Raw genomic sequence first — 26,532 nt, forward strand, 5'->3', positions numbered from 1 at the left:
TCTTGTTTTTGGCTGGAAAAAAAAAAAAAAAAAAAAAAGAAAAAAGAGAGGGGAAAAAGGTGGATAAAGAAGAGGAAAGACAGTTTTGAAAGAAAACCCAGCAGTGTGTATGTATCCATCCATTTATCCATCTACGTGATCTATACGCCCATCCATCGCTTTATCTGTTGGCAGACACTCAGACACAACTCATACGGGCAGAAAGACGAGCAGTCCAGACACGGCACCTGACACTTCTTTGGTTCCTGTGAGATGTATTATTGACAAACACATCTCTCATCACACGGGCTTCTCTGACAGGCCTGAGTGTGTGTGAGGCTGGGGGGGTGGGGGGTTGGGGGGGTTATTCCTATAACAACCAGAGAGTCCAGAGAGAGTGGGTCTGACATATGAGTTCAAATCAACCTGCTGTAAAAAGTAGTGATAGGTGTGTGACTGTGTGCATGTACCCACATACCTGTCACGGGGCATATTCTGCACTTTTCACGACTTAACATATGTCTGCCGTTACAAAAGATCCTCTGATGCGCTGCGGGGGACAAGCCCGACTGGTCCTGCAGCTTTTCATCAATAATCGCATAAAGCAGCCACGCTGCTTGGTAGGTGGCCAGTTAGCTACATATTGCACTGTTTTTAGCCATACTTGTGGCATCGCTCTATGGATTTTTTGAGAAATTTCCTATTAGATGGATTGCTATTGCTGCCATGTAGACTGGGCTGCTGAGCACACAGCAATATGTGATCGATGTTTGATAAAATTTTGATTGAGAATGACTGAGAGCTGCGCATGACTTTATAGGACGTGACTTGACAAAATCCAAACATGCTTCTATATGTCAATGCATATCAGCATTATACAGTATAAGCATTGGAGAATGTTTTTTACAGTGTGGCTGCATGTTTTTAGTTCCCTAAATAATCTACTGGAACCGTATGTTCTGGCCGAAAGCGCAAGAGTGAAGAAGGAATGACTCGAGGACGCTGTTGAAGTATGGACAGCTCAGACACAGATGACGGAGATGAAATAGCGAGCAAGTTTGTTTGGATTGCTGATTTGCATGCTATGGTGCTAGTTAGCATGCAAATCCCTCCTAATTACACCAATGTATATATTATAGACTTCACTTCACCAACTCATCTGGAACACCTAAAATGTCACACACCTTTGTCCATGCATTGTTGTTTTTTTGTTTTTTTTAATTTAAGTCGTGGGACACGTTGTAGAGGATGGGGAAACCTGACGCTGCAGTTTCCAAAATCTCTTCCATTGTGCTTGGGAGCAAATGTTTGATGGGAACAGTTGTGTTTTCTAGAGAAATTTCCGATTGTTTGATGTCGAACCGCATCGTAGCTCATTAGTTAATTAGTTAACGTGTTATTAGATAAAGTTGCCTGGGTTTCAACTTTGTCGCCCAGGCTGCTCAAGACGCACCGCCAACCAGCACGCCGCTGTTCGCCGCCAGGAGATGCCAGCTCACATAGAAAATGGATGAAGGTAAGGGAAGTCTATCAGAAGAGATGAAAGCCAAAAAAGGAGCGAAAGCATAGACCCAACTAATATACAGAAAATCACGTCAGCTCTTTATTTGTGTTTGATAAACATTAGTTTGGGTAGTGCAGGTGTCTGTGGGCTCAGCCAATCTATCTCAGACTGGATGTTGGCCGCGGCCGTGGGTCCTCACCACGGTATCCAGCTGTTGTGTGTTTTAAGGGAATATCACCACTGAACCCAGAGTTTGGATGAGGTTCATCTGAAGTCGTCTGTGTAAATGCGATTTGACAGCACACTGCCGCCACTGAGAAAACACAATGGCATCCAAGTGTCTGATCTGGACGTGTGAGCAAGTAAGCTACTGAACAAGCAGTGACCTTTGTTGAGAAGTAGTCCGCGCCATCCTCGAAAAACCTCTGTGCCTCACTGATCATCACGTACGTGGAATGTAGGAATACGTTTTGGAAGAGTAACCCGATCTGCTTCAACGGAGATGAAATTTCCATTCGGCAGAGTGCAAGTGTGTCTCCCGAGCTGTACATCAGCCGCGTTAAGTGAACGGAACAAAGACAGGATCTCAGTGGGATACAGTATGATGAGCGACTACCGGATTCACAGCACTCCCATGTAAAAATGGCCCGGCTCCATCACACCACTGCTCCATTTGACAGACTCTCTGTCACAATCTTCTCTCTCTGACAGTCCGCCAGCCCCTTCGTAGCCCCTCTTCCTTTCCTTTCCACCTGAGCCCCAATTAAAAACATGTGACCTCCGCACAGGGAAAGATGGAGAGTAAAACATGTAGTGAACCTTTGACTGAAAAAATACATTTCCAATCGATTAAACTACATGATAATGTCGGGCTGAGCAAACGACATATCCTCTCAATTACCTGTAAGTGCATTTGACAGACTGGGATTTTATCTATAGAAATACTTGTCAGAGGCAGCAATGATCTCCCTGTGTGAGTCAGCTCCGACAAGGCAGATCTGTGGCAAATCTCTTAACTAACTAAATAAAACGGTTTGTTAGATCGTCAAGGTTTTATTGGTTGAGCTGCCTGATCGATTACAACTTCAGCTGATCGTTTGCCCTTGTTCCCTTGCTGAGGAACGCGGCCTCGCTACGGCTCCATCTGAGCATATTTGACTCAAAAAAAAAGAGAAAAATCCGTGAACTCCATCAATCCGTTCCTGTCAAGGACTGTTAGAGCAGAGTGACAGACAAAATGTGCCGCTCTAGTTTGGTTTGCATTTTTTATATCTTTGCCAGTCTGCCAGCTTCTCTCACTGCCCTTTTTCTTTCTTTTCTCTGTGCCAGCCCGGTGGTTTTAATCAGGGAAAGCAGCTGGGGACAGGGAGAGTGGAGCTTGTCTCTAAGCCTGGCTGATTTACTGGCTCCCCAGACCTCCTTTTATATCTCACTGGCTAATAGGGCTGGCCTGGCAGCTCCGCATGGGAACAAAAAGACAGGTAGTAGACAGACAGGCTGGCAAAATATACCGAGGTAAGAGGCGCACACACAGGATGAGTGACATCAGTGCTGGAAAAAAAGAAACAGACAGGTGTTGATAAAGACTAAAAGATACAACACAGGCGTGAATGGAATAAATCCTCATGGAGAAAGTCCACTACGTTATGCTAGAAGACAGACAAGCATAGAGAATTGAGCTATCAATTTTGAAGACTAGATTCTTTTTTTTTTTTTTTTTTATATCTTTACATTATGTTCATCAGTGAATGGGGACCATTGTCATGGTAACAGCCGAGGCCTCTCCCTTCCCCCCCTAACCAGGGACGCTCAGTGTCCAAAATCATTAGCTTTTTATTACTCACCATATAAGGAATCGCAGAACATCAAGAGGAAGATATAATGTGTCAGATGGCAAAATATCAGCCAGTGCTCAACTTAAAACTGACTTTGGACTCTCGCTGCCAGTTTAATTTTCTCAGTTCAAGCCAAATGTTGTTCTAAATATTTCATATTCTTATAGTTTTACAGCACATTATTCACACTGAACAAATGATACACCCGTTCCTAATTAGTATGTAGAGTAAAGTTCCCGCTCTGTACACCTGTGGGTCGTTTCCTCGTCAGCCCTGACCTGCTGTCTGCCTCCCACAGCTGCACCTTGTTGCCCATTAGTGTCCTGGCTCAGTTGTAATGTTGCCTGAGTTGTACTACAGGATTTGCTGTTCCTTGTATTCTTGGCTGTTTGTGGATTTCTGTCTCTGCTACTTCCATCAGCCTGTACTGATTATACCCTCATCTGGGAGGAAAATCTCTTCCAATTGTACCTGCCTAGCCTCTGCTGTCCGCATCTTTATTCAGATTCTGACACTTCGCATTAAAACCACAGATATTCTGTCTAAATGATGGTTTGGAAATAACTTATTCACATCAGTTAGATCTGGAATTAACATATCCTGGATTATTGGATAGACTGAGCAATGTGTTTTGTCCTTAATGCCAACATCCATTGTCAAACTACACATTTGATTTTCACTTATCTTCCCTGACTAGATCTCCTCAAGCCGAAGTCATGTCATATTGGATGAATGGGAAAGATAGGAAGGATTCCCATGGTTACGACTTGCGAGTCTTCGTGTCACACGGCAACTCAGGACATTTATAATTCTTCCCTGAGTTGTCCTGTGAGAGCTAAAAATACAGCACATTAACAATATAAAACTATATCCACTGAATCTTCATTGCTTTCATTACATTGATTGACAGACTGCGGCTGACACGAGGCATCCACTGTATATTGGAGCTTCCAGAGAGATAAGTTTCCCAGGAGTAATCACCACTTGAAAGTTGATATTTATTTCATATTTGAACTCTGTAATTCAGATAACTCAGCGCTGTGTGGGCTTGTAAAGTCTGTACTACTATGACATTTCCCTCTCACTCTCCTGTTCATTGTGTTGCACCTGTTAGGACAGGACAATTTCCAAATCTATTGTTGTTTCTAGCACCATTTGTTAGTATAATAGCTTCTGCATTAACCTTAACCTGCTCACCTTCAATCTGAGGGAGAGCTAATCAGCCAGAATAACTACAAACACCTGTGTAGGTAGGCAGCGTCTTTAACAACTGTTGTTGCTGGACCACATTCATCTCAAGTCCCGGATCACTGTATCCCACTCTCAATCATTCCTGTCCACTTGAGAACATTGGGTGAAACTACAGACCATGTTGCGATGGGATCACACTGGTAGTCGAATTTGCATGAGCTGGATAAAACGTTTCCGATCACACCAAACAAACAGCAAACAACTCAAACTGGGAGATTGTTGTTAGAGAATTGATTGTCAGCAGGGTGAGGGCTCTAATGTCACTTCTGCAGGATGTATTTATCACCAAAGAAAGCCTCAGTGGGTAGTTTTCCAAATGAAAGGGCAATCAGATTTCAATTTGTAGACCAGAGACACATTTTAATGCCAGGTGTAAACATAACATAATCTTGGCACCATCTTGATCGAAGATGTGTTAATGCTCAGTGTAAACGGGTCACTGCTGACACAGATGAACTAGCAGCCATACTCTTTACAGACAGACTGGAAGACTGGCAGGTACACAAGTCAGAGAGACAGAGAGGTGCATCGGGACAGAGCTGTGACAGATTTAGTTTGTCCCCTCTGCTGTTCACACTGTCAGCTACAGGAGATGAAGATGAATATACAGTAGGAGAGACAGACAGTCAATAGTCAGACGTACAGTGAGACAGATAACAAGATCTGTGACAGATCCAGAGCTGAATTTCTCAGGATACAAACGCACATGTCCACACGGCCATACCTTTAGTCTCGCATACACACACTCACCCACGTGAGCGCACGTCTGTCACACAGGTGCACATGCTCAGTCGCCCAAGTCCATAGTGCCAAATGAAATCACACATGCATGCAGACACGCACAAAAACACGCGCACACACACACGCACACTTATCCTATTACTCTCACCTCCGCCGGGTTGCTAAGCAACAGCACATAGCCACAGATTGTTTACAGAGCCTGTAATATAGTTCATCTCAGAGGGGAGGTGAGACAGAGACAGATGACACAATCTCCTCGGATGGAAAGATAAAAAGAATAAAAGAGGAAAGGTGGCCCGTCCCTTCACAGGCAAGTGGGCAGTAATGCAATGAGGCTACTGCTCCCTGCTGTACGCTGTGTTGTGGAAGATGAAAGAAATGTTTTGTGATTTAATACTGTGCTGCTAAACTGAATACATCTGTCTAGATCCTTCTTGTGTTCAATGGGAAGACAGGTGACACGCGGATTCAGTGTCATGTATCATCATTGTTTTGATTAACCCTGAAAATGGAGGAGATAAAAAAAAAAAAGCACACACACACACACAAACTCCTTTTTCAATGGCAACATGATCCAGTAACACTAGAGGCTCTTCACTTTGATCTATGATGGAGCACACAGCTTCAACAGGCACAGGCACATTTCTCCCAATTTCAGTCAGGAAAATATATTTTATATATTTATTAAATGTGTTGAATTATGTTATATTAGATAAATATTGAAAAATGTAATGGATGCTCAAGATGTTGGTAGTTGTTTGTGTTGTTAACTACTGAGAATACAAACAATTCGGGGCCATAAAAGGAAAAGAATGATTTTTTATTTTCATTTCACCACTGTTTCTGCTACTACTACTACTATAATTGAACCCCATTTGACCAGCCCTGACCGCTGTGAGGGCAGTCCAGGCAGTCCACACCACACACTTGACCTTTGTGTAGTGAATGTGCAAAAGCCACGGGTGGGTGTTGCTCAGTGCTCACACAGCGACAACATCATCATGGATAAACCTCCTGAATCACAATCTGAGGAAGAATCTCCATGGCCATAGGCAACAAGTGCAGTGAACAAGCTGCCGTGTTTTAAACTCAACTGAGTATTTTCTGTTGCCAAGCAACTTTTTTGTATTATGTTTTGTTATAATTTCATATCACATTTTTTTTTTTTTTTTTACAAAGTAGTTTAAACTACTTCTTTTTTAGTTAAAATAAACCTGATTGGTGTATTTTTGCTGTAGTTCAACTCCTTCCGGTATAAATTGGTAGTTTGCAAAGTTGTGCTTTCAAAGCTTCCCCAGCACAGTGCCCAGGATAAAAACCAAAAGGACACATTTTTAAGTTATATGACTGAAGAGCAGTGTAAACTGTCTCAAACAATATGAACAAAAATGTGAAGTAACAACCTCTTTCACAGAAATGAGGGTGTTCACCAGTGTTGTAGTTTAAGGAGCTATTTGTAAGTTTTGCTATTGCTACATAGCCAACATTAGCATTAACAGCTGTTTACTTACCAGTCCAGAAGAAACACTGGGAGTTCAGCATGAAACTTAATGCCTTACTCACCAGGAGCTGTGTCCAGTGGTGGAAAGCAAAGCAACACCAATGTTAATGTCTCTATCACGTCTTTTCTTCTACTGAAGTTAGCATGCTAACCAGTTAGCCAATCTGCCCTGAACATGTAGTGCTGCTCAGTGGGCGTATTATAACCAAGTCTCTTGTATATGCAACTATGGCTGAAGCAAGAAACCACGTTCGGTGGCAGAGAAAACTTACCTGTTAAAGACTGAGCAGAGTATGGACAAATAAAGTTGTTTATTTTCTACAGGTCACGAAACAATCAAGTTGTTTTTAACTAAGTCAACTACACTGACCAGTAGTGTATCTGTAGCTGTAAAGACTTTGCTTTGTTTTCTTTGTTCTGAATAAAAGTGGAAAAATGTGTTGAACTTTAATAATTACTAAATTTAGGCTCTCACTTCACAATAAAACAATATTATTTTACTTAAAGATGACAAACCTGATACTGTATAACTTTTTTTCAAGACATGTCTATGGAGAAAAGAAGGAAATCAACATGAAATAGAATTGATGGCGATGAAGCAGGAGAAAGATTTATTAATGAATGTGAGGTACATTTATGGAAATCATTGCAGACTGTAATTGCTTTTGTTACTCAGGATATGCATGAGTTATTTTCTAGTTATTCTTTCACAAAATCGTTACCACAGCCTTCTGGGTGCAGCAGACTAAAATGTAATTTTTAGACATCAACTAAAACTGTAATTGTCTGAATGGACTTGAATCCCAGACAACTATGCACAATTCAAAACTACAAATATTAACTATCCTTGGACCATTATACACTATTTCACGCTGACTATTGAAGACTCTGTACAGATTTCTATATGGTCTGTTGTCACGGCCCAACCTGGAGAATAATTTCGGACATATACTGGACGACTGAGGTAAAACTGTAGCGGACAGTTTGACTCACATGACGGTGTTGATTCCTGAAAGCTGCTGGAACATTTGAAGACCACAGCCAACCAGGAGGGCCCGCCGAGTCGGGGGGTAGGTCAGCATCCGCCAGATCACCGGGCCATCTGGAGGCACAAGCAGAGGCACGGCAGAAATTAATTTCAACCTCAGCGGGTCTTCACTGTGAAGCATGCACTGGCTTTAACAGAGTTTAATTCCAAAATCAGCTACCCACCGTAAGAACAGCAAGACCCCGACTGCTACAAAAGTCAGGCCGGCATGAGTATAACAACTGATTTCTCTCAGCAAAGCTAACAAGCTACCGGCTGTACATTAATATTTATCGCACAGACACAAGAGTCGTACCAATTTTCTAATCTAAGTCTTGGCAAGAAATGTTTTCATATTTCCAAAGTACACACTCGTTTTGTCACGTCTGTTAGCTGATAAATCCCCGTATTCATAATATATTAATGATTTGGGCATCAGGTTAGCATAATGAGCGCTCATACTGGAAGACCCACAGAAGGTTCAATCCTCTGTGACAGCAACCATCTGCCTCACTGAAGTTTTAACAGGATGCTGATGCTTTGTTAGCTCCAGGGTATCTGTTGTGTTGCTGACTCTGACCTCTGATCTCCCTGTGGCGCTGGAAAAATGCAAAAACAAAACGTCTCTCTTGAGGATCAGCATAACACAGTAGCTGCTTTTTTTTTCCCCCTCCTTTTTCAGATTGTGGATATCTCTGTTTGGGATGAAACAAGTATTTGACGCGGGCTTTGGTCTTGCTGAGTCCCACTTGGCTCAGCTACAGAGCCAGACTGTGATCTCACACACACACACACACACACACACACACACACACACACACACACACGAGCGGTTCCACTGGGAGGAGAAATCTTAATAGGATGAGAGACAGGCATGGAGCTGTCGGATAAAGAGGGAAGCACACGGAGTGCAGAGAGATCAGACAAACAAGCCTGAATACACACACAAAGAAGCACACAGGTAATGCCAGGGCACACAAGAACATGCAAACATATCATAAACGAGGATGGCATGAGCCCGCAAATATGAGATGACACACACACACACAGGCTGGTTATTTGGGAGCAGCTGTGCGTGGGAGGACTCTGGACCAGTGGACGCCTCCTTTAGCTGTTTGACGAGCAGACCAGACTCCGCAAAAGGGGGCCCCTGCTGACACACAAACACACTTCAGCCTTCCTTTTGATGGCCGCCTGTCAGACTTCGAGGCACATTTTCATCTTTGATTCCTTTTAGTTCTGAAATGCTGAAAGAGGCTTTTTAACTTTCATCCTTTTGATGAAAAGAGAGGCAATTTGCACAGCACACTCTGACGCAATCAAAAACAACTTTAAGACTTTTATAGATTTTTAAAAATCTTGCATTTAGCCTTGATTTAAGACATTCTTTCTTGAAGTGTCCTACATAAGCACAAGCTACATTTGCTGCACATACACAGGCTCTGCAATCATTTTCTAAGGGCTCATGTTGAGATGCATCGTTCGTGTTTAGCATTATCCGGTTTTGTGTAACAAAGTTTTAGCAGGAGTAGTGCTGTCACCTTGTATGTGTACCGGGATGAATGACAAGACCTATTTATCAACAAAGAACTTGTGGCATTTCTGATAACTTGAGAAAGACAAGCCTGCCACTGGTGGTACACTGTATTCTATCACCTGTCAGATACTGTAACCTGTAGCAGCGCGAACAAAGAGTTCACCCTCAGGTAACATTAAGTGCATTGTGCATACAAAACTTCAGCAGTTTATTTAAATAACATTCACTGAATGATAATGCAGAATTATTATTATTTTCACTGTGTCGATTTTCTACAGCTTCTGCAGCTGTAGCTCGGCCCCAGAGCATCGTGGGAGCAGTCAGGACAACCCTTCAGCACAGCAGAGCGTCCATGGTTTAGGTTTGATAGTTAATTAGTTTCTATTAGTGTCAGTGTCATGCTCATCTGGTAATTGGTACCTAAATCACAATTAAAATTACCATTTGACAGTTGAAATTTGTTTTGTTACTGCACCGAGTGAAATAAGAACAGTACATTTCTTCTTCATTCCCCACTAAACAACTTCTACTTAAAAGATTAAAATTTAATATGTGAATTTGGAGCTGTATCTCAAATGCTATCAAACCCCATCTTAGTTTAGATTAGGTTTTTTTTTAATTGATGCGTTCTTTTCCTCATATTTTGTCAGTATAATATTATGTTGACTGTTGAAAGTCAATGGTATCATTCTGCTCCTGGCTTTTGTTGCAGTTCATTTTGCCGGCTTTGTCTGTGGGTCTTGTCCTCAGAGTCTCCAAATGCCAGTAGAAGAGTATTGTTTGTCAGTAGCCTGTGAAAGTCAAAGTTCAGCACTGTCAGCAGCACAGTAATAATATACTCACTTGGCTGATTGCCAAACTTTATCTGTACTGAGGAGCATGACTCAGCCTGTGAAAAGAGCGTCTTCAGGTCGCTTTCTAATGATTAAGAAAAATAACCCTGATGTCATAGTGATGTCATCAGGTTAAGTAAAATTAATTCCTTAGCCTGGTTTGGTTACAAATATTTTTGGAAAAATATTGTTTATATTGTTGATATTATATTTTTGAAAATGATAAGTTCTTTGGAGTTTTTTATCAGAATTGTGTTCTCAATGAGCTGCTGTATTTCTCCTGTGAGCCGTTCAGATTCAGCTTCTAAAGTCAAGGTTTAATGTGGAGCAGAGCTCTGACCTCGGACAGTGAAGAGGAAGTGATGCGTTTATGGGCTGAGCCATTTCCATGGCTCTAACCTGGTGGAGTGAGATTGGTTGATCCCCAGAGACCAGAGCAGGGGGCTCTTATCTGATTAGCCAACAGGGAAATCAGGATTCATGGGCCCAAGTCAACTATCAAGAGAGTTGAGACCTGAAGTCGAGCTACATTTACTCGGGCAAACACACATTCACATTAATCGATCATACAAACAGAAGCTCTCTTCTTCACACACAGAATCACATAAGACCAAAGACAAACAGTTTGAGTGAAGGGTCGATGATACATCACATATGCAAGCACATTAACACAAACATACATACACTACTTTTCCCCCCCACACAAAAACAAGCACGTTGGCACTCACTCATTCGGTATATGTGCGGCGACACATACATGCATAAAACACACACACACACACACACAAGCTCACAAAGACACGGCCTAATTTCCTCAGCTGAACGCAACCTAACTGTAATTTAATCAGATGAGATATTGAAAAAGAAGGATGGCAATGAAAAACAAGTCGGCGAGCTACCAGCAAGCCACAAGCGCAGTGATTAAGTCTCATAGCACTGCAGTAATTGCACATCAGTATTCCATATTGAAGCTTTCCAACAATATCTGCCTTATTTATTTGTCTATTTCATTTATTTTGCCCTGCAGTGCCACGGTAACACAATTTTGTTCAAAATGCGAGACATATCTTGTCTTGCGACCAACTAAATACAAAACTTCATCCGACAAATTATGCATTCAGGTGTAGAGATTATGGGTAAATGCATGAATAATACAAGGAAAAATGTCATGATGTACCAGTTTCTTTGAGAGTGAAACACACAAACCTAAATGTAGACAGCCTGACACACACACACACACACACACACACACACACACACACACACACACACACGAAGGTCACTACAGACTCACATGAGCTCTGTGATCGATCCTGTGCCATTATGACCATAATATGGTTTGTTTGTACAGTGAGCAGGGGGAGACTGAGATGTGTTTTTAATGAGAACCAGGACCTGTCTCCCTCTTCTTCTTCTTCTTCTCTTCCTCTTTGATATTCTATGAAGGAATCTCCTATCAGCTCGTTTCCTCAGCTACCTGCTTACGGGAAAAGCCCCAATTTAACGTGACAACCCCCACGGCCAATTATAGTGCCCACTTCCCACCGTTAGTCCTGTCAGATGTTTCTTTTTATTCACGCTTCAAACACGTGCCGCAGTCGGCTTAATGAAATATACAGGCTGGAGAGGAAGGAGCTGCAGAGGAACAAAGAGTCAGATGGCAGCTCGCTTTCTAGGAACGCTGGCAGGCGTCCGTGCACTGAACTCATGTTGACTGATTACTGTATTGATTTGCAAATCTTTTGTAAATCAGTGTATTTCTATCTTTGCATCAATATATGGTCAGTAGTATCAAGAGGAGAAGAGCAGCTGGACAATCAAGGAAACAAAGAGGCCCAGTGAGGCAGTCGATGGAAGCAAGCACAGGAGGAATTATGAAGATAGAAGTCAGTCTGGAAAGAGGAATGCCACTGCTTTTTAAGATGGAGAGGAACAGCACCTTCTATCCATCCAATCACCGCGTCCTCGGGAAGTAAGTGGCTGGAAGCAGGCTTTACTTATGTAACCGAGTAGGCTGCAATCAAGGGCTGAAGTCTGAGCAGGCAATCTGCAGCCCTCTTACCTCAACCGCCACCTTCACTCTAATTATTTCTTTCAACATACTTCCCCCTCTTCTCTCCTTTCTCACATCTCCTCCGCTTCCTCATCAGAGCCGGATCGTGACACCTCGCACTCTACACAGTCAAGATCAGAACAGAAGGTCAGCACTAATAAAGAATAGAAATTAGGATTATCACTGCAAAGGCTGTCTGCGGAACACCTCTGCAGTTTCACTAAATGACAAAGAAATGGCTGTTTCCTAAAAGTTAATGTTACGACTAAAAAGCCAAGCGAGCTGAATCTCTCTTTTAAAGCGATGCTACAGGTAAATGTTTAATGCAAAAATACCCTCATGTTAAAGAATAGTTAGACATTTAGGAAATATGTTATACATTTTCTTGCTAAGAGTTAAATGAGAAGACAAATACCACTCTAATGTGCATATGCTAATTAAGACGCTACAGCCAGGAGGCAGTTATCTTAGATTAGCATAAAGACGGGAAACGTTTAGCTCTGTCCAAAGATTTTAAAAAGTAATACATACTTACTAACTCTTTCTAAAGGTGACGGAGCAGAATTTTAAAATTTTAAAGTTGGGGATTGGGTGGGTTGGTTGCTACACTATAGCTGTGTCCCAATTCAGGGACAGATGTTTCAACAAGCCTGTGTAAAACGGCTGCAAAGCTACTTTTTGCTCTTCTCATCTTGCGAGGTGAATACGAATGTGTTTCTCAAAATATCTAAATATTTTCTAAATTGGGGGTAAATTCTGTTGCAAGACAAAAAAAAAGCAATGATCCTACTTGATACACTTTCAGTTTAATCATGGTGCCAGAATTATTAATATCATCATTATTTATGTGGGTATTTGGTGACTACATCTGAAATAAGAGTTTGATTAACAAAAACAGGTAGAATTTAACAAGACTAATTAAATATGGCGGGAAGCTCTACTTGGTTGGACATGATTACGGGCGCACTGGGATAATTAAAGTCTTAGCAGAACATCTCCATATTCAAATTGGCCACTTAAATCATTTTTACAGACTTTAGACTCTGTGCCAGTTAATATTTCGATGTCTTCTAAATTCTGTTTAATGAACTAAAGTGAGGTTATAGCAACATACTGTGTGATTTTCAAACACACAGAAGACTTCTTTTTCTTCTCTTCGTCTTCTGTTTTTTTTCACTGAAGCACTTGAGGAAGCCTTTATGTCTGTCGTCTTTGATTCTTTGGCAGCCCATAATATCCACTGGACCACCTTAACATCAAGTGTAGGCATGATACAGTCGAGAGGGTGAAGCAAATCAAATCAGCCAAAGAAGATGCTGCCAAGTACTTGTAAGAGAGGCAGGTAAGTAAGTCACCTGGAGCTGACATGTGCTTCTGGCCGTGTGCGGCCTGCTGTTTGGATATTATTATGAAGACACTATATGTGAGATGTGGATGTATCCTCTTCTAATAGATGTTCAAAATCTAAAAATATTCATGTTTCGTATGGAAAGCAAGAATCTTGATTGGTTCTCTGCCCGGATAATTGAGAATCACCTCTGGACCTGTAGCGTTAGTAGAAGCAGCATTTTAAAGTGGAGCTGATCAAATCTTGCCGGTATCCCAGACTCCTGTCTGCAGGTGCAGGGGAGCAGCTGTGTTTATCTAAGGGCGCTGAGGGGCCAGTGGTTGCCAGGAGCCGAACACAAGACAGACAGGTGGGTGGATGGATAGATGGATGGATGGATGGATGAATGGATGGATGGAGTCACTCTCACACAGGGACTGACATAGAATAATACACAGAAGTGGCAATGCAGCTTATACCAATTCAACATTATGGTAGGATAGTAGAATTTTCATTTAATAATTAGACTCAAGCAACTATTCACCAACATTTCAAATACTGGACAGATGTAGCAGGTTTGGAAAAAGCCTATTAAATGTCAGCCAAACCTTTTCTCTTGATCAGAACCTTCATCAGCACAGCTTCATCTCTGATCACAGCCATCTGCTTCTTCATCCCTCAACTCTCCTTCATTCACTCACCTCTGATCGCTCTAAAATTACTTTGTTACTTGGTTTTTTCCAGTAGAATATTCAGTCCCTCGGCTGCGACATTTCTATGTGACCTGCTTATTCCCACGATTGACTCCAAAAACTAAAGAAAGCCTGGACATGCTCCATGTACTTGGATGAAACTAATGTGGCGTGGCAAAGCTGGCAGCTCTCTGATGTCAAAAGTTTTCTAATCAGTCGGCCCCTATAATTTTAGATGTTCAATTACTCCAAATGTGGCTCTCCCTCCAAATTCTTATCACAAGCATGTATTTCTTTAACACTGAAAAAATACAACACCTTATGTTTCAGCTACAGTACACTGGAGTAGCAGACAGAGAAAAACTTTGTGTCATGCGGAGCTGCTGTTACAGCAGAAGCTGACAGTGTTTCTGAAAGATTCAGTCTCAGTGTGAGCGTCAACAAAACCAACATCTCCCCGGTTTGAAACTAATAACATCCGAGAAATCAATCAATAGAGCGCGGGAGTCGGCCTTTCAGGTTTTCCTGTCAGTCTCTCATGTCGTGTCTGTGGCCTGGTGGCACTGGACAGAGATACACAAAGGAAGAAAGAAATGGAAATAAACTGAGCCAGACAGTGTAACTTTTCCCATTTTGGTTTGAAAAACGTTGAGATGTTGCAGCCTGGTTATGAATCAGATCAAACCAGCGGAGGCACCTGAAGTTGAGAGGAGGACACGACACAGAGGCACATTCATTTTTAAACTCCATCTGATTTTCCAGCTGAGATTTCTATTATTCAGCGCTCAGACAAGTTTCCCTGGAGACACGGTGTCCATCACTAGATGAAAAGTAACACAGCAAAAGTTTAAGGATATAACTTTTTTTTTTTTTTTTCATTTTCTGAACAGAAGCCACTTCCTGCCTCCAGATGACAGCTCAGAGAGTAAACTGTAGTGTTAAAACAAATGTTACGCAAGAATCAGATGCTGCTTTTGCCAGTTTGACCCCAAAGTGGTGGGTAGTTAGTCCTGAGGGATGAGAGTAGAAACATAGCGTGTGTGTGTGTGTGTGTGTGTGTGTGTGTGTGTGTGTGTGTGTGTGTGTGTGAGAGGGAGAAAACAGGGCCTTGATTGCCTAAGGGGAACAAGCAGAAATACACACACACACACACACAGAATAAACTATGGATACACACTTTTACATTTTAGATCTTAGTATTCTACAGTAGAGATGGACAATTTTTCTGGACACACACACACACACACACACACACACACACAGACACATGATAATGATCATTATCATCAGACACCATCATTGTAATCATTGTAACCATATTGTTACCATCATAAGCTTTATAATGTTTATATATTTTGCATGTTTTAGTTGATTTCTGTTGCTGTACTCTATAATAGCTGCACAACACATGGGAAACACACTATTGAGAACTGCATTCGTACTAAATATACACACACATTGCACATTCAAATACTGTATCTCATTTTTTTCACACATCCTATTTTATCTGCCATGTGGAGATTCTTTCTTCTAAAGTCTGAGCCAACTTTTTCCTGCCGGCAGATATTCATTATCACATTTTTAAATGGTGAAACAATGTATCCCCCCCCCCCCTCCCCCCACATACACACACACATACACACACACAAAAGTACCGTAAGGGCATGTGAAAGAGGCTGCTTCAATATCCATCTATCTGTGCAGGGCTGGTGACAGGCACAGAGGGGGAATCATGATAGATCTGCCATTGCAAAACTCTCCCTGCTCAATTATTAATAAGCTGCTTTAAACCTACAGGGGAACAGAGGAGTGGAGAGCTCGGAGAAACAAGCTCTTTTGTTCTCTATTTGTCACTGTTGATTTTCCTCCCTGCTTATTCTGCAACACAATGACCCGCATACTATTCACTGTTAATCTGAAGGCTGTCGACACAGTTTGGAGTGGCAGCAACACAAAGCTAAAACCCATCATTCTATACTCTATTCCATTAATCTTTTATTGCACAGTTTCTTAAGCCACAGCTCAGGACAGGTAATGCCTGGGAGAGTGAGAGGACAGTCTGACTTTTGGGAAACCTTAGTTTTTCTACTTAAAGGTGCTATATATGCTATCGCTACATAGTAAGTCTTAGCAGCTGTTTACTGACCACTCTAGAAGAAACACTGCGTTCAGTATCAAACTTCATTCCTTTACTCGCCAACAGCTGTGTCCAGCGGTGGAATGCAACGACAATGTTAACTCTTGTTTTGCATCTATTTCCATCGCTTCTTTTCTTCTACGGTAGTTAGCATGCTAACCAGCTAGCCCCAGTGGCCTCACAATACCACTTTGCGACAGTGAGTCACAGTAGCATCCAGTCTGTCCTCAGTTCAGCATGAGAAGATGAAAGACACTGCTGATCAGAGGACGTATTGTAAGTTCTTGTCAAGCGACAATTATCACCACCTGCTCCCGGTCAGTAACAACGCTCGGCGGCAGAGAAAACTTACATAAAGCATCTTTTACCCAGGCAAATGTCTGCATGCACTTTGAGTCCACTGAACTTGTCTAATCAGTTCAACAATCATTTTCAACTCTGAACATGTACAGAAAATAATTCTCAAAAAATCTAATTATCCCTTTCAAATGGAACAATGACCTCTAATGGGGCCTCTCTATGCACAAAAGGGTTCAGATAGACATTTTGAGCGCGGCAGCACTCTTCACTTATCCCCATGCCACCATTACTTCATTTGTCACAAAACACACACATTTCACAACACACAACTGAGATATTCCAAGAACCTGATCTTAACCAGTATACTGGTGTGTATATTATCTGTATATAACACACTCACTCTCCATGTACACCCCGGACAGGTCACCAGTCTATCACAGATCTAGACCCGGACGTATAACGTATATAACTTGACTCAGTGTTTCTATTGTAACTGGTGCGGCTTTTCTAGTCTTTACGGCACTGGTCACGTGATGCTACTCAGCCATTGCAAGTCGAGGCAGACAAGATGAGAGCTGGAAAAATGTTGGAAAAGTGGACCCTTTGTTTGGGGAAATTTGGTCTAACTGGACCTTTTTTGAATTTGAATTGAATACCCCTGCCCTAGATGGTCCGGACCCTCACTAACCCCACTACACGTAATGATTTGCAGCTGTAGTACTTGCAGTATTACTTTTTTTGATTACTACTGTATGGTGTGAAAAAAGTTCATTATTGTTTTTTTCTTATCTAAACCTTGAACCAGTGGCATCCCTCTAGATTTCTCTTCATTTCCTGGCTGTCCTGCAGAGAGCCACAGCACTGAACTTCTATGCAAATAAAGCAAATTGAATGAATACAAAATTGAATTGAATATAATTGAAGGGATAGGTGGAAGATAATACTGACACTTCCTCACAATCAGGTGTACAAAGGACGATATGAATGCTCAGTCACATTCCACTCAAGTCAAGAGTCGATCGCTAAACAGATGGTGCACGCGGTGTGAACTCAGACAGTTGGGCTCAATCCACACACCAATCTGTGTAATAGCAAACATCACTCACAAAGGCAGAATGATTGGCGACATCAGCGTTTCTAAGAGACTCATTGGTGTAAGAGTCGTTTCGAGCAGCAGCGGAGCAAAGTATGATCTGCATTTCAAAACGTACAGAGATGACCTTCATGTCTTCTAAGTGACGTGGCTTGTGATCGGAATCTGATCCAGTTCTCCTCCAGGGTCAGAGTGAGTTTATACTGGTCGAATGTGTTTCATTAGGGAGAGGAGAGGAGAGGAGAGGAGAGGAGAGGAGAGGAGAGTACAAGAAAGGAAAGGAAGTAAAAAGAAGTAAAGGGAATAGGGGAGGAAATGAAATGAAGTGAAAAGAGAGGAAAGGAAAAAGGAGAGAAGAAAAGGAGATGAGGAATGAAAAAAGGTAAAGCAGAGATGGAGAAGAGGGAAAGGAAAGGAAAGGGGGGGTGCTGGAAAGGAAAGGAAAAAAATATAGGAAAAAAATGAGAAGAGAGGGAAGAGAAGGAGACAAGCTGCTGTCATAGATGCTGGGAGTTAAGAAGAGGTGAGAGGAAAACCACAGGGGGAAAAGGATCTGTTGTCATTGGAAACAGCAGTCGACTGGCTACCATCCATATTTAACCTGCTGGTGTGTTAATTGCTGTGACATCCTAATACACTGTTTTAGTTCAAATAATTCAGACTGCATCTATAGATGTTGTTATTTATTATGTCTGATACTGCACTGATGCAGTTTAGGGAACCTCTCTAAACTGCCATTCATCCATCAACTACAGGTTATAAAAAATAATGTCACCCTTGAAAAAGTTGATCCCTCTCCTTAAACACAACTAAAAACTTGGAAGTTAAGAGTTTAGTGGCAAGCACTTAAGAAAGTTCTCACATTTTGATCTTGTCAAAAATCTCTTTCTCCTCTCTGCATGAGTCACTCACACCTCTTGTCTGAGGCAAACGGAGTGGGTTCAGGCTCGTACCGAACAAGAAAACTTTGCTCAAAACAAAGCCTCAAAAAGACGATTAAGTAAACAAATCAATGTCTGATTGATCCATTCAAGCAAAGTAAATATTCGGAACAATCTGTGGTACAGACAAAATGATAAATAGATAGAGATGTGGATAAAAAAAATAATAAAAAGAAGATAATATTAAGACTTGAGTAGATCCACCAGAAAAGTTCATTTCAGGGAAAGGATACAAGCTGTAACAGCGAGATAGAGGGTGAATGAAAAACTCCTTTTGAAACTTCTTATCATACCTCTGAAGTGCTGGCTCAGTTATTTGAGAGGACATTCGAATGCGGAACAAGGAAACAAATGTGTGTTGAAGAGACGGCGAGATCTTACAGAGATTTGTATTCTGTGGGGAATCAAACTGCGCTGCTGTGATGAAAACAAGGAACAAGGAATCAGCACTTATTCTTCTTCTTATAACAAGCGTATTATTCCAGATTATATGATAAATACAATATATGTTATATATCATATAGTCAAGAAAGGTGAAAGTTATGTTTAGAAATCAGCTTCAACACTAACTTTTCAGTGTGATGATGAGTCAATGAAGTCGCTGATTTTTGCTGTTAATCATCAGTTTTCTTGATAAAACCCCCTGATAGAAACATCGGGTCACTGCGACAACACAAGGTAACTCTGAAGATCATCATTTTGATATCTGCAGTGGTGGAGTCACACGTCCTCATTAATGCAAATGTGTGTTCCCAACTCGGAGCAATATGTATGAACCCTTCTGGACTGAGACCATTGACTTCTGTTTTTCTACAGCCAGTGATAGTAACTGGAAATTAAGAGGCTGAAGCAGCGGTTACTTCACAAACCGTGCTTTTGTGTACAAAGACCACACAAACTACAAGCTGCTTGCTCATCCATCCTGCCAGGTTAAAGATTTTAGAAGCAGGCTGGTTAAAAATAAATCCAGACTCCTGTATTGCACCAGTTATGAAAGAAACATCTGCCGCATCAGTCCAGGTTGGGGGGGGAGGTTCAATGATGCATTTATGCTTGAAGTAAAATAAAAGCACGTAAAATGAACCATTCTGTGCATCATGGTGCATCCTTTCCTTTGAATGCAGCTGTAAAAGCTGCATTTACAAACCTCTCTCTCTCTCTCTCTCTCTCTCTCTCTCACGCGCGCGCCTATCCATTTCCATGTTTGCGTTCTGGCCACTAATAAAACCTCTGGAGCTATTCTGAAGTCTGCTGGTAGTCTATCTAAATGAGTTACTGAGATTCATGACTCCCCAGCTGCATACCTGCCCTAATGCAAATGGCAAGGGTCTTCCATAGGAGTATACGCACACACGCACATACAGAAATAAGAGAGAGGGAGTGGGGGAGGCTCGGGGGGAAACAGGAAACATAGGCACCGCTTCCTATATCAATCTGAATTTCTAATTTCCCTGTTTCCCATTAAAACCTATTTGGGTAATCATTTTGCTAAAAAATAATTTACTGACCTAATAAACCCACCTCTACAGATGGAACATTTGAGTCATAACTATTACTGTGCTTGTTAATTTCAGCCAGGGCTCAGTGAAGCTTCTGTACCCAAAACATACCAATTCAACGAGCATATTTTAATTGAATAAGGCATCTCTGGATGAGTCCCAGCTTCAGCTGCGGAAACTGGGACCATTGAAGAGTATGTTCACAAGGATATGGCTGCGCGTTAAAGTAGCCTTCATTTCAATCACATTTTGCTCCGCAATTCATATACGTGAAAAGCTCTAGTGGAGCCATTAAAAGCCTCCTTTTATTTTGCCTCCATTGTGAGTTTAGTGATGATTAGTCAAGGCTAAAAAATTGCAGCACACTGAGAGCGCACCTCTTTAAACTTTCAGATGCAGACAAATCAAAATCACATTAGACTTTTTTCTCTATCTGAGCAGTGAGAATGTCCTCAAAGCCAAGGTCTACCTCTGTGGAGGTGCACATATCTGTCTGAGGTTGTCACATTGAAAGGTCTGCTGAGCTTAAAACAAACTATCTAAAAAGGCAAAAGTGTTCATACATGTCCAAATGGCCACAGGTGAACGTGGGGTGAAAAGCTTGCAGTAATAGACAGGCGTGAAAAGCCATTAATCGTACCAGTGGGTATGCTGCACGCCTTCACGCAGTCTCTCCTTGAAGGCTCGAAAGGTGACTAAAGCAGTTGTGTGAGAAATGGAAAAAATAAAGTGGGAGAAAGTAAGAAATCTGCTGCATCACATGGGCGCGCTTGTCAGATTGTCGGTTTTCGAAAAGTTGCACAAATTTCCCGATGCAGCCTCTCAGTTCTGATGTAGGTAAGGTGTGGGTGGACGGGCTTTCAGAAGATGTAAGATCAGCTGACAAGAACTTCTATAGAAGCGTGCGGAGACCTTTAGGTTACATCCGCGCAGATACATTTTAGTTTTAAAACGCATCTCTTTTGCTGCGTTTACACCCACACTCGCCTCCTGATTGAGTCTTATCAGCCTCGACTACCAGTGGTGAAAGGCCATGTACTGAATGTGTGCCTTTTCAGGTGTGATCGTATGGACAGAGATCGTTTCTGATCTGGGGCAGAAATGGTCGTCTGGACGGAGATCGTTTTTTCCTTTTTTAAAACTCCATCTTCAAATGAAAACTTAGTAGTGCGCACGTGGCCTTAGGCCGGCTGACAGAAGCTCGGTTAAATCAGTTTATTTAGATTTATATTTAGATTAAGGATTACCTTTAACAGTGTTGATAACATTGCAAATGTTGAGAAGTCTTGCAATATGCCTCAGTTTCATTACTTATTCCAGTTCCAGCTGCAGAGCACTAAATTCTTACTGTTAAAGAAATAGTTCAGACATTTTATTAAATGAGCTCATTCTTTTTCTTGCAAAGAGTTAGTTGATTGTTTGATACTACGCTCGTGTCTGTCCTTTTAGTCAAGTCAACTTTAATCCTATAGCACATTTAAACACAGCTTGAGCTGACCAAAGTGCTGTACAAAGGTCAATTAAAATTAATAAAAAAAAGTATAGGCCTACAGTACATTAGAGATATACAAGTATAATAACTCAAACAAGAAGACAGCAAGAAGAAAAAGCTCAATATTAAGATGACAATGGACTAGAAGGTTAGTGAGCTAAAAGGCCAGTGAATACAATATGTCTTTAACATTGATTTAAGCATGGAGATGGAAGGAGAATGTCTGACGTCCGATGGCAGGAGGTTGCAAGGTTTTGGAGCTCAAAACGAGACGAGCTCATGGGACATGTAGAAGGGATGAGATCTGAGAGATCTATAAGAGCTAAGTTAAAGGTAATCAGCAGGGTCTTTGAATTGAATTCTGAAATGAACAGGAAGCCAGTGAAGGGAGGCTAAGACTGGGGTGATGTGCTGGCGTTTTGTTTTAGTACCACTCAACATCCCAGCGGCTGCATTCTGGACCAGCTGAATATGTGAAGCTGGAGCAGGGAGATGGTTAGCCTGTAGCTAATCAACACCAACAGTGGAAACAAACCTGGCTCTGCCCAACGGTAACAACATCTGCCTAACAGCACCTCTGAAGCTTTACAAATTAAAATGTTGTATCTTGTTTGGCTGCTGTATGGATTGTATTAGATTAGACAAAGTGTGGAAACAACAGGTTGTGGTTTTAAAGGACGTTATGTTGAACTATTTATGTAAGCCTTCAATTTCCTCTTGACATTTTGGTTTCGTCATTCTTGTGATGCCATTGGGTCAAAACTCAAAAAGCAAAACAAAAAAAAACTCATTATTTTTGCTACAATAGATTACATCCACCATTAAAATGTATTTTACCAGAAGCATCCATTCCCTTTGTCATCAACAACTCATCTCATAACTTTCGAACCTTTAAGCTGCTTAACTTATTCTTATTCTAACTTATTCTCTGAACTTTTTTAACTTTCCTATTCTTTATGCTGAAAACAAAAAAAAAAAAGCAATCCCCATGCTCCTCATTGTGTATTGAGTGCATTGATTTTTCAACAAAAAAATAATGAAAATGTATAATAATGTGAACACCTTCAAGTGTCTGCTAATATTTTGAAGATCAATAAGAATTCTGCTGCTGATGAATAGTGAATTCATAGTCTGCACCAGCATTGGATAACTTGAATCTGGAGTTGAATGCATTCATACTTTGTTTTTTTTTTTGGGCCGTGTACGCCTAGATAGAAACCAATTACTGAAGTAAAGAGAAAGATAATTCCCTAATCTCCCCTCTCATCACGAGCAGCTTGCCTTGCTTTGCATCCTCTGCTAATGCAGCCTCCATAATAATTTCCCAGTTGGGACGTTGGTTTCATTTGCCTGCACTCCACCCTGCTATCCACCGCCATCAGCTCATTGTTGTTCAAACTGATGGCAAAAAAAAAAAAAAAAGTCATTTCAACTCGTCTTACATCAAAATATTTGTTCATATTACGCACATATTTGACACGGAGCCCACCTGGGTTTCCTAACGCCCAAGAACAAGAGGTGGGAGGAGAACAGAAAGCATATTTATTGAAATTAGGAGACAGGAGAAGACAGTGCCTTTAGGATGTGCAGATTTAATTAAGTCTTGATTTGAGAGCGGAGCCGTGAACCCAGCTTACGTCACGAAATCTTGACGTTTGGATGCTACAAACTCTGGAGCCAGTGGAATTGATCAAATAAGGCCCCTCGAACCTTTTATAATGTATTAGTCTTGTTTAATTACTCTCATTTATTTTGACCAATAGAATAATTTTAAAATATATGGGTCATGTTTAAAAATTTACAACACTGAATGGGGCTGTTGTTTTGTGACTCCAAACACTTCTTCCTCTGTATAAAGCTCCGGTCTCGTTATGATTTCCTCGTGGATTTAAACAGACCCAGAGCAGCAGTGGAGTTTCATAAAATGTTCAAATATCCTGAATTATTAAAGATCAGTGGGAGAATTAGGATTGCCATGGAGGGTAGATGTGAAAACTCCCACAGACATCTACCTAGGTATGTGTGCGAGGTGTTTGCGCCCGTGTGTTTGTATGAATAAGCGGCGATTAGAATGGCATGAAATTAATCATTTATAAACACGCAGCAGGAACATAAATGCAGCACACTTTTATTGATAGCTAACACAGTGTACCATTCAATTACCTGGAGATGGATGGTTAAAACAATCATGAGTCAAACACAGAGGCAGGTTTAAGGAGGAGGTGGTAAATAAATACGGAGAAAAAAAAAAACAACTGTCCTCAGAGTGATATGTATAAATAAATACAAAACAGACTCTATAACACCTCGACTGATTATGTGTGTAATGGTGGAGTCTCTACTTTAAATCAATCTGAGCACTCTCTGCTCTCCTAACTTTCAAATGAAGCCGCATTCATTTTTAAACTGCATCTTGATGAGTCTGTTTGTCTGCCAAGACGTCGTATATAATGCAGTGATTATACTGTGCTAAATTGATGTCAAAGTGCTTGACACTGAGTGATTTCTTTCATCTCTCCTATTCAAAGTGATTTATGGAGACTGGATAAACAGACTGAGAGCCATCATTCTTTAAAGGGATGTTCCACCAGACATCTGTGCATCGCTCTTTAAAGCTGAACTCATAAAAATGTTTGAATCCATAATGGATCAAGTGACCACCTAGAAGTTATTTCCCTCACTTCTACGGAGTGTTTTAGGACTGTTCAACTCATTGTTTCGGTTTTCACAGCCACAGCATTAATGTTTGGATTCACTCTCCCAATCTCATTGACCTGCAGTCAGCTGTTTTTCACACGCTGTACACTACCTGCTACCGCATATGGACACACCCGATTGTAGTATGTATGGATGCACATGCGTGTCAGCTGTCTGCATGCAAGTCAGCAGCTGTCCGTGTCCATCCTGGAGTAGGATCAAGACTTAATGGAGGAACAGAATACGAATAACACAGTTAAGTTAATAAGCACTAATGATCTAACCTGCATAAACTAATATATACACTTTGTGACAGCTGAAAAGTAGAGAGTTCTAATAGAGTGGTTTGAGAAGATACTTTTATTTTGTTGTGAAAATTGGTTACTATTGAAATCCATTACAACTTCCATGAATCCAGGCCAATTACAGCCTCCATTCATAAATTCAAGCAGCAAACACAAACATTTCACAGCCTCCTCTAAATCAACCACACATGCCGTTGATGTTAAAAAGAAAGCAAACTTAAGTGTAGGTCAGTAGCTAAAAGAGCTTGTTCATTGAACATGCTCATGTTTTTGGTGAACAGTGACCTAAATGTATCCATTAGCAACAAATGAACGTGAACTCTTGCAAGACTTAACGATGCTTACACACCAGGAGGTGGTGGTAATGCACAAAAAAGCTGTTTGCAAATTATCGAAAAAAAAAAAAAAAAACAACATCAGAAGAGAACTTGTGTTTTCACAGCAGCGTCCAGAATGGCTAGTGCTGGCAATACAAATAACGCAGCTACTGGTATATTGGTTTTTCTTAAATTTTAAAAGTAGTCTCTGCCTGTGATTCTATAGTAGCATTGTATGATTCAATTAGTTTGGGAAATGGCAAAGACCGGGGGTTTGGGATGGATGGGTAGGAGTGAACTAGATTATTTTAATCTGTGTGAACTGATCTTTGAACGCTGACTTCCAGTCTGCTGAATGCTCTAATCACCAATAATCCTCCCCCTTAGATTAAACAAAATGTAGATATATTTAGACTTGTATTAAATTTTCCTTTAATGTTTATTGCTTTGCTAATTTGCTTTGGTATTTAAAAAAAAAAAAAAATTCCCTCCATATCTCTTTGTCACAGAAATGTCATGTGCAATTGCTGCGTATAAAGTGATCTACTGCTTAACGGTGCCTCCATCACTCATACACGCCCTTTGTTATTGTAAGGTTACATCTGAGTCTGCTCAGTGTTGCTTGAAACAAGAATTGTTATGAACAGGCCGTCCACAGAAATCAATGTGCTCAATACAGTGCACTATGAAGTTTTCTCGTGAAAGATGGCAATATAATGGCTGACAGAACCGGCCTGCTATATTGCCACAATATTGCTTCTCCATCATAATTGCTGCCCCAACACCTCCATTTTCCACTCCACTTTCTCTTTGTCTTCGACCTCTCCTCCCCTCCTCTCTTTTCCTCCCCCCCAAACCTCCCCTCCCCCCACCTCCTCGCCACCTCTCAGGCTGAAAAGGCGGTAATCATAGCTCATTGACTTGAGGGTGACAACACATCATCATCTTGAGTTTGATTCAAAAGATGAAGTAGGCGCTCGGAGTTCTTTTCATTACTTCCACTAAACCAGTGGTGTAGTGCAGTGTATATGCAGGTATATGGCACATACCCACTTATTCTTCAGTTGGTATTATTTTTACTCACTTCTAAATCACCTCTGATGTGTATTATTCAGTAGTTTGCTGCAAGCCAATTTTTTTTTTTTTTTTTTTTTTTGCCTAGGATGGCGAAGGCATAACCCACCCTACTGTGCCTCAGATTGGCTAGTACTCGTCACCTTCGTTGGTTGGGTTGGTTAGGTTTAGGCAGGAGGAGTGATGATCGGAGGCCAGGTGCTACGGAGGAAGCACCTGGCCTACACTATCTGTTGCAAATCAGCTGTTCCAAGAGACAGTTTATAAAAGAAAGTACCGGCCCATAGATTATACTTGCAAGGACCCAACGCCACCCCTCCACCTCCACCTCCACCTCCACCATTAATCAAGGAGTTAGTTAAATCTGCCAAGATAAAGATCAGTCAAATTGCTGAAC

At 41.3% G+C, this 26,532-nt stretch overlaps 1 protein-coding gene across 1 annotated transcript in view; it reads right to left on the reverse strand.

Annotated features, from left to right (window-relative positions):
* slc2a13 (solute carrier family 2 member 13) overlaps positions 1–26,532 on the reverse strand; it is a 69,623-nt gene that overhangs the window by 19,548 nt on the left and 23,543 nt on the right. The window contains exon 4 of the mRNA XM_022749562.1: positions 7,805–7,913. Within this exon, the coding sequence (XP_022605283.1) occupies positions 7,805–7,913 (109 nt within the window). The remainder of the gene's footprint in view (positions 1–7,804; positions 7,914–26,532) is intronic.

The sequence above is a fragment of the Seriola dumerili genome, unplaced genomic scaffold (genome assembly GCF_002260705.1).
Source record: "Seriola dumerili isolate Sdu_G_001 unplaced genomic scaffold, Sdu_1.0 BDQW01000138.1, whole genome shotgun sequence".
NCBI lineage: Eukaryota > Metazoa > Chordata > Actinopteri > Carangiformes > Carangidae > Seriola > Seriola dumerili.